This window comes from Cynoglossus semilaevis, chromosome 10, assembly GCF_000523025.1.
Source record: "Cynoglossus semilaevis isolate Cse_v1.0 chromosome 10, Cse_v1.0, whole genome shotgun sequence".
Taxonomy (NCBI): domain Eukaryota; kingdom Metazoa; phylum Chordata; class Actinopteri; order Pleuronectiformes; family Cynoglossidae; genus Cynoglossus; species Cynoglossus semilaevis.
This window is the reverse complement of record NC_024316.1, coordinates 1522880-1538750: the sequence shown is the minus strand read 5'-3', so window position 1 is coordinate 1538750 and position 15871 is coordinate 1522880. Positions and strand designations below refer to the sequence as shown.

Here is a 15871-nt window from a genome sequence, read left to right as displayed (position 1 = left end):
TGTCCTTTGGCTGATACAGGAGGTGTAATGGGAGAACGGTTGAAGAGATCTGGTAGGCACTTGGACGCGAATTTTCTAAAAGAAGACGTTTCACGTCTCATCCAAGAGGCTTCTTCAGTTCTAACTGGTGGTGGGGAGTATATACTCTGGGTGTGAAAGAATAAAGCCACTTCAGGTCCACCCTGTTGGGTGGGGCCTTGGGGTCAACTGGGTAAGCGTCAGACTCTTAGTAAGAGTCTGACGGGTCGTTCTCATCAGAACGGTTTCAGTCACCTGCCTCTTTATGTGAAACTGAGGAGAATTGTTTTTCCAGGTTGACAAAAATGGCCTCTTTAACCCCTCTCTCAAACCATCTGTCTTCCCTGGCCAAAATATGAACATTGTTGTGTTTTGTCCTAGAGGTGTATGTTAACATCTGAGTCCTGTCCTGAGGAGTTGGCCCTCCTGTGTTGGGCCATGCGCCTGTGCAGCGGTTGTTTAGTCTCCCCAATGTACAAGTCCGTACACTCCTCACTGCACTGAACGACATAAACCACATTGTCCAGCTTGTTTCTTGGAGTCTTGTCTTTGGGATGAACCAGATTTTGTCTTAGGGGGTTACCAGGTTTGAAGTGTACAGGGATCTGGTGTTGGTTAAAGATCCTCCTGAGTTTTTCCGAAACCCCTGAAATGTATGGAATGACAACATTCCCCTCTCCTTCTGCTGCCCCCCCCCCTTTTTGTGGTCCTCTTTTTGTTAGTTTTTAAAAACACCCATCTGGGTTAGCCACAGGTCTTGAGACCTGTCCTAATGTGGCCCTGCTCTCATGTTACCTCTGTTGGTGGTGGGAATGGTGGGAGAACCATTCTTCGTTCTGTCATCACCTCAAACGGTGTAAGTCCGGTGGTGGGGTGAAGAGAAGACCTAATGGCCATTAGTACCAATAGAAGTGTTACGTCATAATCTTTACCGCAGTTTTTGATATACATTTGGAGCATACTTACAATGATTTGATTGGCTCATTCAACTTGACCTGAGAATGAGGGTAGTAAGCAATGGGAAACTTTGCTTCAATGCCTAACATTTATCATAGTGCAGTCATCACACCACCAGTGAAATGTTTGAGAGGGAGGCCCCAGCAGTTGATCACGTGGTTCATAAGAACGAGAGCAATGGTCTCAGCCGTGTTGTTGGGCACTGGTAGGCATTTTGTCTATTCAGTCAAGGCGCCTGTAACCATAAGGAGGTATTTGTTACCTTGGGGAGACTTTGGCATCAGGCTAATCTAGTCCATTTGAAGGTTGGACCAGGAAAAGATAATACCTTGACTCTGTAATTATGCTCTGTTCAGTTGTTTGAATGGCCAAAACTGAAAAGAGATTTGACATCCCTACACATTCACAGTCTTGTCTTTCAAAGCTAAAATACTATTGGCTGAAGGGTCTTGTAAGTGGCCCTAGCACTTCTATGGTCAGAAGTGGACTTTCACGAGCATACTGAAGGATGACCCCACCTATGGTCTGTAGCGAAACCCAATGGGATGGTCCCTTGATCCTTTGTACATGCACCAGAAGCTCTTTTTCAAATTTCAGGCAATGTTGGAGTTTGTGAAGCTAATTCAGTTCTTAGGGCTGTTGTAGAGTCTCTACCAATCGGGAGTGATTGTGGATTCGCAATCAACTTACAAATCTGGTGGCTCACTAGATATCTGTCCTGCATGGTTACCAAGTCTGAGTCTCCTGCCCGCTCCTCTACACAGAGAGTAATAAACACGGTCACATAATTCAGTAACAAAGTCAGGCCGATCCCAGATAACTTTTTCCAAGATTTTTGGACTGAAAGAGAAAAAGAGTATATGAATTATGATTTATAAAAAAACAAAAAACTTCACTTTTAATAACTTTCAAAATGCATTCATATTTGAAAATCACACTCACAAACACTCATCTAATTCCATGTTTTTTATTTATGTATATAATAATAATAATCAGGCCTTGAGCATTTTCTCTGAAATAAGTGAATTAATTGAGGATAGCTTCAATAAAACACATGTAAATGTGATGGTTTTAATGTTCAAACAAGGAGACAACAGACAACTGGAGACAAACCCTTTTCTTAAGTGTTTTACTGAACCAACAGTTTTAATTCTTAGTAGTGTTTGTCTTCACTCACCATATCCTGGAAGAAAACTTTACTTCAACAATAAAACGCAACATAAAAATCTGCATGTGTTTTTTTATAGTCATTGTCATATCATTTGTTAATTAAAATTCTGTCTTTGTTTTAACAACAGACATTAGTTAGTGTTAACACCAGATTATGGACTCCACAGAGATGTGACTGCTGGAGTTATAGCTCAGTCATAAGACAGTAACAGTACTAACCACATTTGAACCTGCAGTCTTTTTATATTCCTGACTATTATTTCTTCTAATTTCTGAAATCTGTTCTTATTTTGTAACCCTATGTTTGAAAAATAGCTGTACAAAATCAAATTGAAAAACAGACAGAAACGGCCTTAGTAGCTAATCACCTAGTGGCCCTCTACTGTACTTCATGTTCAAACACAGGAGAACAGAGAGTAAAGTCAAGAAGAATAAACTAATGTAAACGTGTTTAAGTGTCAGGCTTTACTGGAGGTTCACGTGGAAACAGGAAAGAATTAAATAGAGTGGCCAATGTGATCACCTTAAAAAAGAACAAATGTTTTTATTATTGATCCCAGGTTACTGTATTTTAGTTTCACTTGTGTCTGTGTGTCATGATGGTAACCAGTCTATGAGTCTGTTCAGAAACTGAACAATATTCCATCAGAGCTCATGGAGGTCTCTGTGGTTTCTGGTGTGGACGACTGAGCAGCTGATCATGGACCAGGATCTGTCAGAAAATGATTTGTTTAATATAGATACAGCTGAGGAATTCTAATGTTTTAGACATAAACACCAATCCCTGTTGTTAGAAGGAAGAATCTTAGACATGTATGAACAGTTGTGTTGTATGGACCCAGAGCAGGGTTTGTCTCCAGTTGTCTGTTGTCTCCTTGTTTGAACATTAAAATCATCACATTTACATGTGTTTTATTGAGCTTTTTTTATTGTGAACATATAAACCCTGTTACATTGTTGAGCTGCAACACTTTCAGCTGATACTACAGACAGTGAGGATCAGTGAGTCTGCAGCCATGGGTCCTGTTGTGGTGACTGTTGTTCTTCTGGTGGTTGGGATGTTCAGCAAAGAATCTGCTGCCTGTGAGATGGAAACACAAAAGGAGATGGACTGACTCTGACAGTAGGACAGAAATTCTAACAAGTCTGTGTTTTTTGTTTGTTTTCTTAAAGATCACACCTTCTCCTGGGATGCTGACCAGTGTGTTGCCAATCAAGATGGATCATGTGGTTCTGGATGGATCCGTCTGGATGGCAATCGCTGTGTGATGATTTCCCCAAATCCAAAAACGTTTGATGATGCTGAGGTAAAGAAAACACACACACAGTTTTGTTTTTTGTGATTGTAAAATGTTTCAGAAACAAATCTCAGGGTCACAACAATGATGTCCAGAAAATCACTGTAAACTCTTTATCTCTTTCTTTCTTCAGTCTTTTTGCCAGACTGAGGGTGGACACCTGATGGCAGTCAGAGATGTCACAACCATGGCCTCACTGACATGTATCTTGCATAGCAAATTTGGATCTCAATCCTTATCCTGGGTTGGAGCTAGAGAATTTAAGGTGAGCAGTGACAACATCAGATGATGTCTCTATAAAATCATCTAAGACTGTCTTCAAAAACAGACAGATCATTTTATGTCTTTATGTCCTAAAAGGTTGTCTTATTGTCAAGGATATTAACAACCAGTGTAAACCACCAGTACAGATTAATGTGTTTATTTTATTCAACTTAATTTTCTGGATGGGTCTCAATCATTTCAGTGGATTGATCAAAGTGGAAATGTGGAACCATCTGAGGACAGTGAGGTGAACTTCAACTGCATGATACTTTGGAGTAAGTTTCTGTTTATACATTAATAAATATAACCCTGACAAACATCTTCTGGTGATAAAATGACCCATTTCTGACCTAAAATCTCATTTAACCAGAGTTAGACAACAGACGTTATCTCTATGTTCTGTTCACTGAAAATTTCATGATGTCATATTGGTGTTGATATTTTTTTTTAATCGTCATAAATGTTTCTAAACATTTTCTAAAAATGAAGTTGTTGAAGTTGTTTTCTAAGTCATATTTAAAATCTCATCTTTCTCTTTCAGTCAGGAGCAAGTGGGATGGAAGAGATTCCTGGGCCTGGACTGAATTCGGGACTGAATCATGTGACAGCTTCATGTTTTTTCTATGTGAGAAGACAGTGTGATGGTCACCAGTTGATGAACCAACCCTGCTCTATTATTACTAGTTTTCCTGCTTTATTGTAACCTTTGCCTGAAGAAGGTCCTATAATTCCTCCAATAAAAGTTGAGCATCAAAATTTCCTTCATCACTTTGCAGATTGTTCTGTCCTCCATTCTTCTAAGTCATTCACCACATTGTCGTCTCAGACTCCTCACACAGAACTCACGTAAATCTATGTTGTTACTAATATTCTGGATTTATGCTCATAAAACCTTTGAGCATGATGGCAGAGAAGGTGTTAGGGTCAGAAGGTCAGAAGGTCAGAAGGAGCTGAGTAATGATTAATATATAATGAATCCAAATCAATTACCTCATAACACAAAGTTCAAAAATAAAAGTGCAGGTGTACCATTATCACTATTCTTTGTTTGTGGTGCCCCACCTGTCATGTCTCTGTTGCCCACCATTGGGCCCACCCCAACCTTTGAGAAACATTGCAAAGAAAGTCTATAGAGTGAAAGTGTTGTTTGTTGAGCTGAGCTGGAAGACTTTCAGCTGCTGATCCAGATGTTCTGTGTTGTGAGGATCTGTGAGCTCTGAGCCCTGTGTCCTGTCCTGGTGATACTGGTTCTTCTCATAATGATGGTGATAAATTACAGCTGGTAACAAGTGGAAACACAACCGACACAATGATGTGCTCTGATATCAGTAACACCAAATCCAGAAAAGGTTATTATTTTGTGAAGCTGACATTTTGTAGAGATGGGATTCTCTAGAATGTGAGGCGAGTTCTCTTCTTCTGGCTGGCTCTGCTGTGTGATGATTCCGTTGAAAAAAAGAAAAAATTGATGCTGCTGAGATGAAAATCGACACCTCAGGAAGCTCACAAATATCAAATTATGTTCTCAAATAATTCATTCAGTTAAGTGTTTAAATTCCACCTCTGTAGTTACAGACTATATAGAAGCTAATTTCACAGATTTTCCTAAACAACAGACCTATAAATATATATCTAGATCTCCTTGTTGTTGTACTGTAGATAAAAAAGACATTCACCTAAAAAACAACAACATTCACCTTGAACAGCTGAGAGTCACTGACCAAGGACAGTGAGGGTCACAGTCCTTCAGATCAGCCCTTAGTATTTACCCATACTAGAAAATAACCAAAGAGGCAGCAGTAGAGCAGCAGTTCTTGTGTCATCACTGTGAACCATCACCATCTCTGATTTCTCTGTTAGCTTTGCTGTAGAAGGGATTCACTAAAAAGACTTGTTGACATGAAAAACACTTTCTAACAAGTGTCATGACTTGAATCTTAGAAATGTATCAACTGTTGTGTTCCAAACACTGACTCCATGGACCCAGAGCAGGGTTTGTCTCCAGTTGTCTGTTGTCTCCATGTTTGAACATTAAAATCACCACATTTACATGTGTTTTATTGAGCTTTATTTATTGGGTTGTTTATTGAAGCTGTCCTCAAACAATTCACTTGTTTCAGAGGAAATGCTCCAGGTCTGATTATGTGAACATATAAACCCTGTTACATTGTTGAGCTGCAACACTTTCAGCTGATACTACAGACAGTGAGGATCAGTGAGTCTGCAGCCATGGGTCCTGTTGTGGTGACTGTTGTTCTTCTGGTGGTTGGGATGTTCAGCAAAGAATCTGCTGCCTGTGAGATGGAAACACAAAAGGAGATGGACTGACTCTGACAGTAGGACAGAAATTCTAACAAGTCTGTGTTTTTTGTTTGTTTTCTTAAAGATCACACCTTCTCCTGGGATGCTGACCAGTGTGTTGCCAATCAAGATGGATCATGTGGTTCTGGATGGATCCGTCTGGATGGCAATCGCTGTGTGATGATTTCCCCAAATCCAAAAACGTTTGATGATGCTGAGGTAAAGAAAACACACACACAGTTTTGTTTTTTGTGATTGTAAAATGTTTCAGAAACAAATCTCAGGGTCACAACAATGATGTCCAGAAAATCACTGTAAACTCTTTATCTCTTTCTTTCTTCAGTCTTTTTGCCAGACTGAGGGTGGACACCTGATGGCAGTCAGAGATGTCCCAACCATGGCCTCACTGACATGTGTCTTACATAACAAATTTGGGTCTGTGTTCTCATTCTGGGTTGGAGCTAGAGAATTAAAGGTGAGCAGTGACAACATCAGATGATGTCTCTATAAAATCATCTAAGACTGTCTTCAAAAACAGACAGATCATTTTATGTCTTTATGTCCTAAAAGGTTGTCTTATTGTCAAGGATATTAACAACCAGTGTAAACCACCAGTACAGATTAATGTGTTTATTTTATTCAACTTAATTTTCTGGATGGGTCTCAATCATTTCAGTGGATTGATCAAAGTGGAAATGTGGAACCATCTGAGGACAGTGAGGTGAACTTCAACTGCATGATACTTTGGAGTAAGTTTCTGTTTATACATTAATAAATATAACCCTGACAAACATCTTCTGGTGATAAAATGACCCATTTCTGACCTAAAATCTCATTTAACCAGAGTTAGACAACAGACGTTATCTCTATGTTCTGTTCACTGAAAATTTCATGATGTCATATTGGTGTTGATATTTTTTTTTAATCGTCATAAATGTTTCTAAACATTTTCTAAAAATGAAGTTGTTGAAGTTGTTTTCTAAGTCATATTTAAAATCTCATCTTTCTCTTTCAGTCAGGAGCAAGTGGGATGGACGAGATTCCTGGACCTTTACTGAATTCATGACTGAATCATGTGACAGCTTCATGTTTTTTCTATGTGAGAAGACAGTGTGATGGTCACCAGTTGATGAACCAACCCTGCTCTATTATTACTAGTTTTCCTGCTTTATTGTAACCTTTGCCTGAAGAAGGTCCTATAATTCCTCCAATAAAAGTTGAGCATCAAAATTTCCTTCATCACTTTGCAGATTGTTCTGTCCTCCATTCTTCTAAGTCATTCACCACATTGTCGTCACTAATGTGATACTAAAATAAAACACAGCCTTTCTGACAAAATACCAATTTTCTTACTAACTTTGTTTTAGGATGAACCTTCACTGTTTCAGTGGATTGATGGAAGTGGAGATGTTGACATGCCAGTCATTGACACAGTCAGAATGATTGTGTATCCATGTATATTAAGTTTATAAAAGTTCTTATATAAGTTCATTTGAGGCCAGTAAAATTATAATCTGATTAATCATAGGATAGTTGTGGATTAATCAAAATGAATCAAAAGACAGACAACAGCTGCTAGATGTCTTATGTTTCATAGAGTTGGTGGTCCTATTATCTATTATTATATATCTATCCTATTATGACTAATTTTGACAGTGTGCTGTCTCCTCTTGTTCTATCAGTCTGGGATTTGTTTTCTGAAAAATCTCCCTGAGCTTCCTGACTGTACCATGTGAGGCAGAAACCTACTTTGCATGTGAAAAGTCTGGATGATTATCATTATTCATCCTGTGATTACCAATGACAAAGACTTTGTCTCTCTGTCTTTAAACCACTTGGATTATTGATATTTCAATAATTCTTCTATATTTTTAAATAAACTTGGCAACATAAACATGGCTGCATAAGAATTATTTTTAGTTGGAACCCGTTACAATTTATGAATTTAATTTAAAATACACACCTGCTGACTGAGTAGTAGCTACTGTGTTATACACTACAGTTTGACTCTTACACTATATACTTCAAGGTACAGAATCAATACATGTTATTCTTTTCAAATATTTTTGACAACTTTTTATTCAGATCATGACAGTTATCGCAGCAGATGGGTTTTTTGTTTCTTATAGAAAAATATCCAGAAAAGACTTTTAAACATTAGAATCATTAACAAGAAACAACACAAATGACAGTGAAGAGAACCTAGGCCAGACTAACTTAACAAGGAATCGACCTAGATGCCTAACTACAGTCTAACATTTAGCTTAATTGATAAACATAGAGAATTACAGAAATGCTGTGTTAAAGAATGCCTCATATATGTTTAAGCTATTCGGAAAAACTTGAAAAGTAATTAGTTTATGCTAAACTGTTAGCCGATGTGCTGGAATGACAGCGTTGTCCTGGAAAAACAGTTAATGGCGACATCGTGTGGTTAGAACTTTTTAACACAACTTTTTTTTAAACATTTTTAAACTATCATAAAATACACAGTACACGTGTTAAGCTGCATTTACGGTATAATTACAGAACAACACATGTTATTACACATTGAACATCAACAATGAGTAATTACAGAAAAAATAACTGAGTGTAGAAGTATGTCAAAGATGCTAGTGGCTAAAGGAAATGGGTGTCAATTGACATTAAAATGATGTCAAAATACAGTATAATATTTATAAAATCAATCTTGCTTCCAAGTTATTGCCTGGAGTGTTTAAGTGTAAAAGCCACAGGTGATGTATCTTGTACATAAACACATGGGTTTAAATTCACTACAGGCTAATAGTTTTGGTGTAACTCTGAATGAGACCTTGAAAATACTGCTGTGTGTTTTTCTGAGGCTGAAATATAATTATGTAACATTTAGGAAGGAAATACCACAACAGAAAAAAGTATAGACTGGAGAGCAGTGTCAGAGCGTTTAGAAAGATGATATATTTACCATGGTAGAGCATGTATTCAGTGACAAAGAAGATCCAGCTGAGGATCAGCAGGAGCAGGCAGAAAGTTATGGCTTTGGCCTCGTTGTAATTTTTGGGAAGGTCTTTTCCCATGTAGGAGAAAATGAAGCAAAGAGAACACAGAAATAAAAGTAAAACAACAGACGCAGAGTTCGCATTCGCATTGATATCACAGAGCAGTATGATCCTTTCAGGGTACAGAAGTGTTTCGTTGTAAGGCTTTGGGGGTCCAGTGACGTAGCCGATGACAACCAGAAGTGCCTGAGTGAAAAACGTAGCCGTGATGATCAACCATTGTCCGTGATATTTCACCCACCAGTTGTGGATCTTGGGAAATTTTGCACCTATTTTGAAAATGCAAACAATTTGAAAAGAACGCACGACAAAACACGCGATACAAACGGTGAAGAACAAAATGAAGGGTAAGAACCTCAGTATGCAAAAAAGGGTTGTTGGCTTGTCAAAATAAAAGAACACACTGACACTGCACAGACTGAGGCAGCCCAGGATGAGGAAGCACATCGGTCCTCCAGCAGATCTGACTACAGGGGTGTTGTAGTTGAAGGCAAAGAGAACAGAAATGAAAATGGTGATGGCCACAAAGGCACAAGCCCCAAGCAATAGGGTTATAGCTAAAGTGTCTGTGAATGTAATGTACTCCACACTCCGCTGGTTGCATGATGTACTCGCTTCATTGGACCATTCTGTCTCTGCACAGAAGAAGCATTTAAAGGGATCCTCTGGTGAGAGAGAGAGAGAGAGAGAGAAGTCAAGTTTAGAAAAATGTAGTTCAAAATATACTATAAGTACTCAACTTACATTGGGGTTCAGTACCTAATGGTGACATAACTTGAATTCTCACCATGCTTATATGGAATTAGTCAGAGCAAACAGCAATGAAGGTCACACAGAATGTATGCACTGTTAAGTTCTTTATTGACCTCTACAGATAGTTCTGGCCAAACCATGTTTGTGAACCAAATGTTTGAAAAATATATGGTGTACCACTGGTAAATGTAAACAAAACTGTCTTCCTCATCGGAATGAGGGAACAAGGCTTTCTTAATAAATTCATACATAGGTTGTGTGGTGAGCAAATGGCAAACTGCAGTAGTTCAAGGGTGTTGCAAACTGAGGACCTCCGATCCTCTGCTATCTCAGGCCAGAGGATCTTAGTGTCTTCCTCTTAGGCTAGGTGTTAGGGTCAAAGACAAACAACTTCACGTCCAGTTTGAGGAGATCTTTATAACAGAGATGAGGGCACTCAACAGGCTGGACGGCTGGGATACCTTGTGGAAGGTGTGGAAGACTTACTCTGAAGTCTTCCACACCTCCCCTAGTCTGGCAATACTATTGCCTTAGGTTTATACTCACCTCCCATGAGGTAAACATTAGTAGCCCATCAGCGTCGTCTGATAAACAGGATAGTGAGCATTTTGACTGATCCTATGCGTTCTAAAATGTATAAAAGACCTGATCCTGCCATTTCATGCCAAGGATGTCACATAGAAAGGAAGGAAGGAAAGTGTTCATCTTTTGCTCCTGTTTAGGGTAGAATGACCAAACTGGGACACAAACATGCATTTCAAACCTCAGGGATGGATAACTGTAGCCACTTGATGATGAAAGTTGTGTTTAGCACAGGTTCAAGAAAGTTGTTTTCCCAGAATGTACCCAATGTACACAGATCTATCTTGTTAACTGACAAGACAATGCACATGAACGGATATTAGTCGAGGGAGGTTCAACCTTTTAGGTCAACACTACTATCTTGTTTGGAGCACAAAGAAAGTGCAGTCTGCATTTAAGATCTAGCGCATTGGGACACGGTTACTCAAGTTTAAACTTTCAGGCAGGACAGGTAGTATAATTTTTTGCAGTAGCACTTCAGATAATCAAGGAAGGGCACAAAGTAGGGTGTTGGTGCAAGAACACAATCCTGGGTGACTTCCCAAGTAGTATCGATCCCAGTGAGTTGGACCAACGTCCAATTCATTAAAGCTTTGCAGGATTGTTACTTGAAAGGCAGGCAGGAGTAGAGTACCTCTGTATGATAATATGATCCAAATTGTGCTAGTGTACGAACAAAACATTGACCTCAGTTAACTGACAACTACGGAGAACCTAGGAGACAAAGGTTGGGATTGGCACATGGCTCAAGAACATGTTAACCATTATTGTTCTTCTTGCCATGACAGTGATGGCCAAAGACGCCACCATATTCAGCCGAGGCACTGCCTCGGGGCATAAAAGGCAACTGGTTGCAGTATAGAGCACATCCTAGTATTATGCACGATGAATCAAATAGTGTGTAGGCAGATGTGCATCAGAGCAACCCAAGCAAAATACTGTGATAACATATGAAACCTAACCCCTTGGTTCCCCCAATAAGCTATGTCTTACTCAGAGAACAGTTGGAGCTGTCAGTTGTGAGATCCGTGTCCTCAATACACCCACCAATCTCCTCTGAAGTCTTCCACACCTCCCCTAGTCTGGAAACTACATGTCCAACATCCTTTGTCAAGTATATTCACTATCTTTCCTCAACACATGTCCAAACCATCTCAACCTCACCTCTCTAACTTTATCTCCTATCTGATCCACCTCAACTGTCATCTGCTCATATCTAACCCTGTCCATCCTGGTCACTGCAAGTGAACCGCAACCTCCAGCGTCACTATTCATGCCTGATGAATCGTTGTTACTGATTTATAGTTCAGTTCAGTTCTAATTTAAAATTAGCTGAAATACCTCACCATGAGATCTTAGTGTCTTCCTCTGATGTCTGATGTTTTTTTTGTTTTGTTTTTTTTACCTGTGCTGTTGACATAAGTTCCATGTGGACACATTTCACAGGTGAAGCAGCATTTGTAGTCTTCATACGGCTTTTTTATGTATCCCACCGGACACTCTGGAGAACACACCGAGGAAGGAACCTGAAAACATGTACGTGGAACACTGGCTAAATGTAGTCATAGGCAGTCATTTTATAAACGTGTAGCTATTATAAATCATTGCTATAACATTCTAATAAAATATATCATGGTCAAACTTACCTCACCACCTGTGAACCACTCTATTAATGTGTCATTGATGAAGAAACTGGACAGTGTGTGAAAATGATAATAACCGATCTCCTGGGCATCACCACTCTTGTTCCAGAAAACTATGGAATTGGATCCAAACTTGGGGTCACCGTTTTCATCAAACTGAACGACTTGGTTTAAAAGTGTGAAGTTTGATTTCTTCAGCTCTGCCAGAACCTTTGGTGAACAAAACAAACAAACAAACAACGATTTAAATGGTTTTAGATTGTTTTATTGTGTTACTCTTTAAAGTAGTTTTAAATGTATTATTTTATTTTGTATAGTTCTTTTTATTCCTTTCTAACATTATGTCTCACTCCTGTCATTTCTTCCAGATTCACTCCACCTGTGTGCACAGCCCTCCCCCTCCCCTCCTCCTGTGTTTCCCTCCAAGGAGATTACCTAACCTTCTCCACCTGTGTCTTGTTAACTCCGCCCCTAACTCTATATAAGCTGGACTCCCTCCACAGTTCTCTGCCATTTTGTTTCACTCACCCACTGAACCAGTGTGTTTTCGTGTGCTGCTCTGACCATGTGTTTTTGACTTAGTCTGTTTGCCTGATTCTGAACCTGCAATATTTGTGAATGGAATTTGTCAGTCATTAAGTCTTTCTCTGAAAGTTAGTGTTTGGATTTTGATTGTGTTTTTCTGCTTTCACTGCATGCAGCTCAATCCTAAAGCCAAACCAAACACAGTGAAATAACATAGAAGGAGCACACATTTAAATTTTGACTTAGTGGCATATTGTGATTTGCATTTGATCAGCATCAAAGTTTAAAAAGTCAGACCAAGGAATACAGCTGGTTATAATTTTATGTCAAGTCCTGTAAATAACTGCATTTATCCTTGTGATCCACTGATTTCTTGAGAAACAGAGTCAAACCATTCACAGAATTCCTTAGTAAAACATTAGCTGTATTTTCACAGAATTCCTTAGTAAAACATTAGCCGTACAAAATTAAATATTCTCTGAACGATTGCATCCCAACCCAGTGTTTGAAGAACACTATCAAATATTCTGTGTTTTATCATTTGTAGACTTACCATGTGTGGGTAGACTGCAGTGCTTTTATCACATGTGCCAACTCCACACTGCAGGACACTGTGTAAGGCATGAGCGAGGGCGTATACAGCAGAATATACGGAAAAAGAAAAAGAGGGGTCTGCAGTGGCCACATCTTCTGCACTCAGGTTGCTGCAGTTGCAAACCTGGTTACAAAACTCTTGCTGTTCCTCATCCTCAAACTGATTGTGATGTTTTGCATTATAAACAAAGTCACTGAATCCAGGAATTGTCACTTTTGACTGAGAGATCCCTAGAACTGTTCCAATATTCTTGATTCCTTCCATCCTTGGAAGCTTCCTGTTCAGGGTCCAGCCGTCATCTCCTATCCAGACTTTGTCTTTGATATTCAGGTGAATCGCTGACTCAATGAGAGCTTCAGCATATGCATTAGGGGCAAAAACAATCAGCACATGTATTTTCTGTTCATGGATTTGTTTGAAAAGTTGGGAGAAGTTGGTCTTCTCGTCCAGACCTTTGGTGTAGGCGAGGCAGATGTCCGTTTGTTCAATCATATTAATGAATATTTCCAATCCGTCAATGCCAAAATCATTGTTGCTGTTGAGGAAAGCCACCCAGCGCCACTTGAAGTGTTTGATGATACTAATGATTACCTTTATGACGTGTGCGTTTGGGTTGACTGTGCGTGAAAAGGAAGGATAGACACTTTTTTGGGACAATACAGAGCTTGAAGCTCCATAGCTGACCTGTCAGAAGAATTGACAATGATCAAATAGAATGTGAAGTTGCACATTGTTTAAAAAATGTTTAAAGCATGTCAATATTAATTTCTCTGTCTAAATATATGAAACAAAAGTGCAAACTAACCATAGGCATGAAATCCATCATCAAGAGTGGAGCGACAGTCAGGGTCTGAGTGGAGGAGAAAGCACCGACCACTCCGATCACTTTAGAAGTGTTTTTATGTATGTGTGATTTAACCCTACCATGGACTAAACCCTCAGTTGAGATTAGCTTGTAAATTTCTGGAAAGCTTTGAATGTCTGAGCAGTGGTCGAATAACTCAAAGCCCAGAGACACATTTGGCAGCAGCTTGGTGGAATTATTTATTTCCTCCACGGCAAATCTCATGATTTGGAACATTCGATAATTTGCGAGAAGGAAAGGGTGACTGGGAAGAAAAAACAACAATAACAAAATTCAAGTGCTCACAGATCCTAAATGTTTGAGATTCCGTTTGCTCCGTGCATAGTTATGTATTTGGACTCACCTGGAGCAGTGAATAGCTTCTGGTTTTTTACGGTCAACAGGGCTGGTGACATGATGAATGTTGAAAAGTCCACCCAACAGATAATCTCCATCCCGCTGAAACTGTGAGCTGGAGATGCTGCTGTTGAGAAAAGACCCAAGCACGCAGAGAAGAGCAAGACGATGTTTCATCGCTGTTGCTGACCTTAACAATCTCATTTTATTCTGAAATTAGCTTCTGATCTTATTGAGTTATGGAACACAGGTGATGTCTATGGCCCAGTGAAAATTTCCATGCATGTGGGCTACATGGTAGGAAGGGAATTTTCAAATTAGTATGCAAAGGCGTCTACACTGCTGCTGCACAGGCTCCTTGTGATGAGCACACGTGCGACATTTCCAGGGAAAGTTTGGAAACATTCTGAGAATGTTTTGAATATTAACGTCTGTATTTTGGATGTTACGCCGTCAACCTGTGGTCTTTTGCGGATACATTGCCATTTTTCATAAAACCTTGCCAACTAGTTCACACGGGAAGTAGGCGGTGAGTGGAGTGGAGTGGAGTGGAGTGGAGCGGCAGATGGCATACGTGGAAGATGGCTTTGTTTAAATTTGGGGGTTGTACGATGGATTGTGCTACATTTGCTTTATTTTGCTTGTGATTTTTTTTATTTATGTTTTGCCCTTCATTATGGCTTCATAGCATCAGACTCTCCAGATGGTTTTATGTCCTATTTTATGATGTGTACTGTTTTGGTACAACAAAAATCGAGGTATGTTGGTATGTAAGTCTAGGAACCCCTGTAATCAGGTTTGGGTTTAGAATATAACAGGAGCATTCACCAAAGATTTGGAAAGTTGGGGGGTATTTGCATCAGGGCCAAGTGCAGTAACTGCTCTAAATGAACTTAACCCCCATAGACCATGATTCATGCCACTGTGGGGGACAGAGCCTCAAGGACTCAATAGAAATACACAAACATCAGAAAGGTGTGTGTGATTGACTAACCTGCCTGCAGTCCAGATCCATCATCTGTTGAAAATGTCAAGTACATCATGAAGAGGTAGAAAAGCAAAGTAGGATTTATTGATCAGATACACCTGTGTCTTTTCTCATGAAACTCCTTTATAACAAGGTCATAGCAATCATAATTTTGCTAGATAAATATTTTGTGTGTGAGATGCATTTGTACAAACATAGAAATAATTTGTTTCACAGATGCCTCTGGTCACAAAAGTTGTAGTTAAGACCAGTGGTTCTCAAACTCTTTCTACTCTGTACCACCTGAGAAAACATTGAGCTCTCTGAGTACCACCATGATGATTAACGTTAGAATCCCCTGCTCGTTCCATGTTCAACTTGCAGGTGATCCCATGATTTCGTGCTGCCTGTGCTTACATGAGCAACAGACTTCCATTACAGCAAAAAACAAGTAAATAAATAAAAAGACCAGACATCCTATTTCATAATCTCACAAGTAGCTACACATTTTGTCTAAATGTTGTGTTAATTGTGCATGGTATGTTTCAGATTTATTCAA

The 15871-nt window shown here is 39.3% G+C and overlaps 2 protein-coding genes across 4 annotated transcripts in view; one reads left to right on the top strand and one right to left on the bottom strand.

The window, feature by feature from the left end:
• LOC103384526 (ER membrane protein complex subunit 3-like) overlaps positions 1-15871 on the top strand; it is a 629629-nt gene that overhangs the window by 555759 nt on the left and 57999 nt on the right. The gene's annotated exons all lie outside the window — the stretch shown is intronic.
• LOC103384479 (taste receptor type 1 member 1-like) lies at positions 6096-15847 on the bottom strand. Its single transcript, XM_008318008.3, has 7 exons — positions 14353-15847; positions 13950-14253; positions 13103-13828; positions 12028-12234; positions 11787-11907; positions 8953-9711; positions 6096-6222 (listed from the first exon to the last, which is right to left on the bottom strand). Exons 1-7 carry the CDS (start codon positions 14547-14549, stop codon positions 6134-6136), a joined length of 2403 nt encoding a protein of 800 aa, XP_008316230.3. The 5' UTR covers positions 14550-15847; the 3' UTR covers positions 6096-6133.

What these genes read in the sequence shown, in the direction of transcription:
- LOC103384479 (XM_008318008.3), bottom strand. Translation starts at nt 14,549, where the DNA reads ATGAGATTGTTAAGGTCAGCAACAGCGATGAAACATCGTCTTGCTCTT. An exon ending in GAAGCTATTCACTGCTCCAG is followed by an intron (nt 14,254 to 14,352) that starts GTGAGTCCAAAT and finishes TTTTCTTCCCAG; the next exon opens with TCACCCTTTCCTTCTCGCAA. An exon ending in TGAATACATGCTCTACCATG is followed by an intron (nt 6,223 to 8,952) that starts GTAAATATATCA and finishes TCTTTACCTCAG; the next exon opens with CATCATCAAACGTTTTTGGA.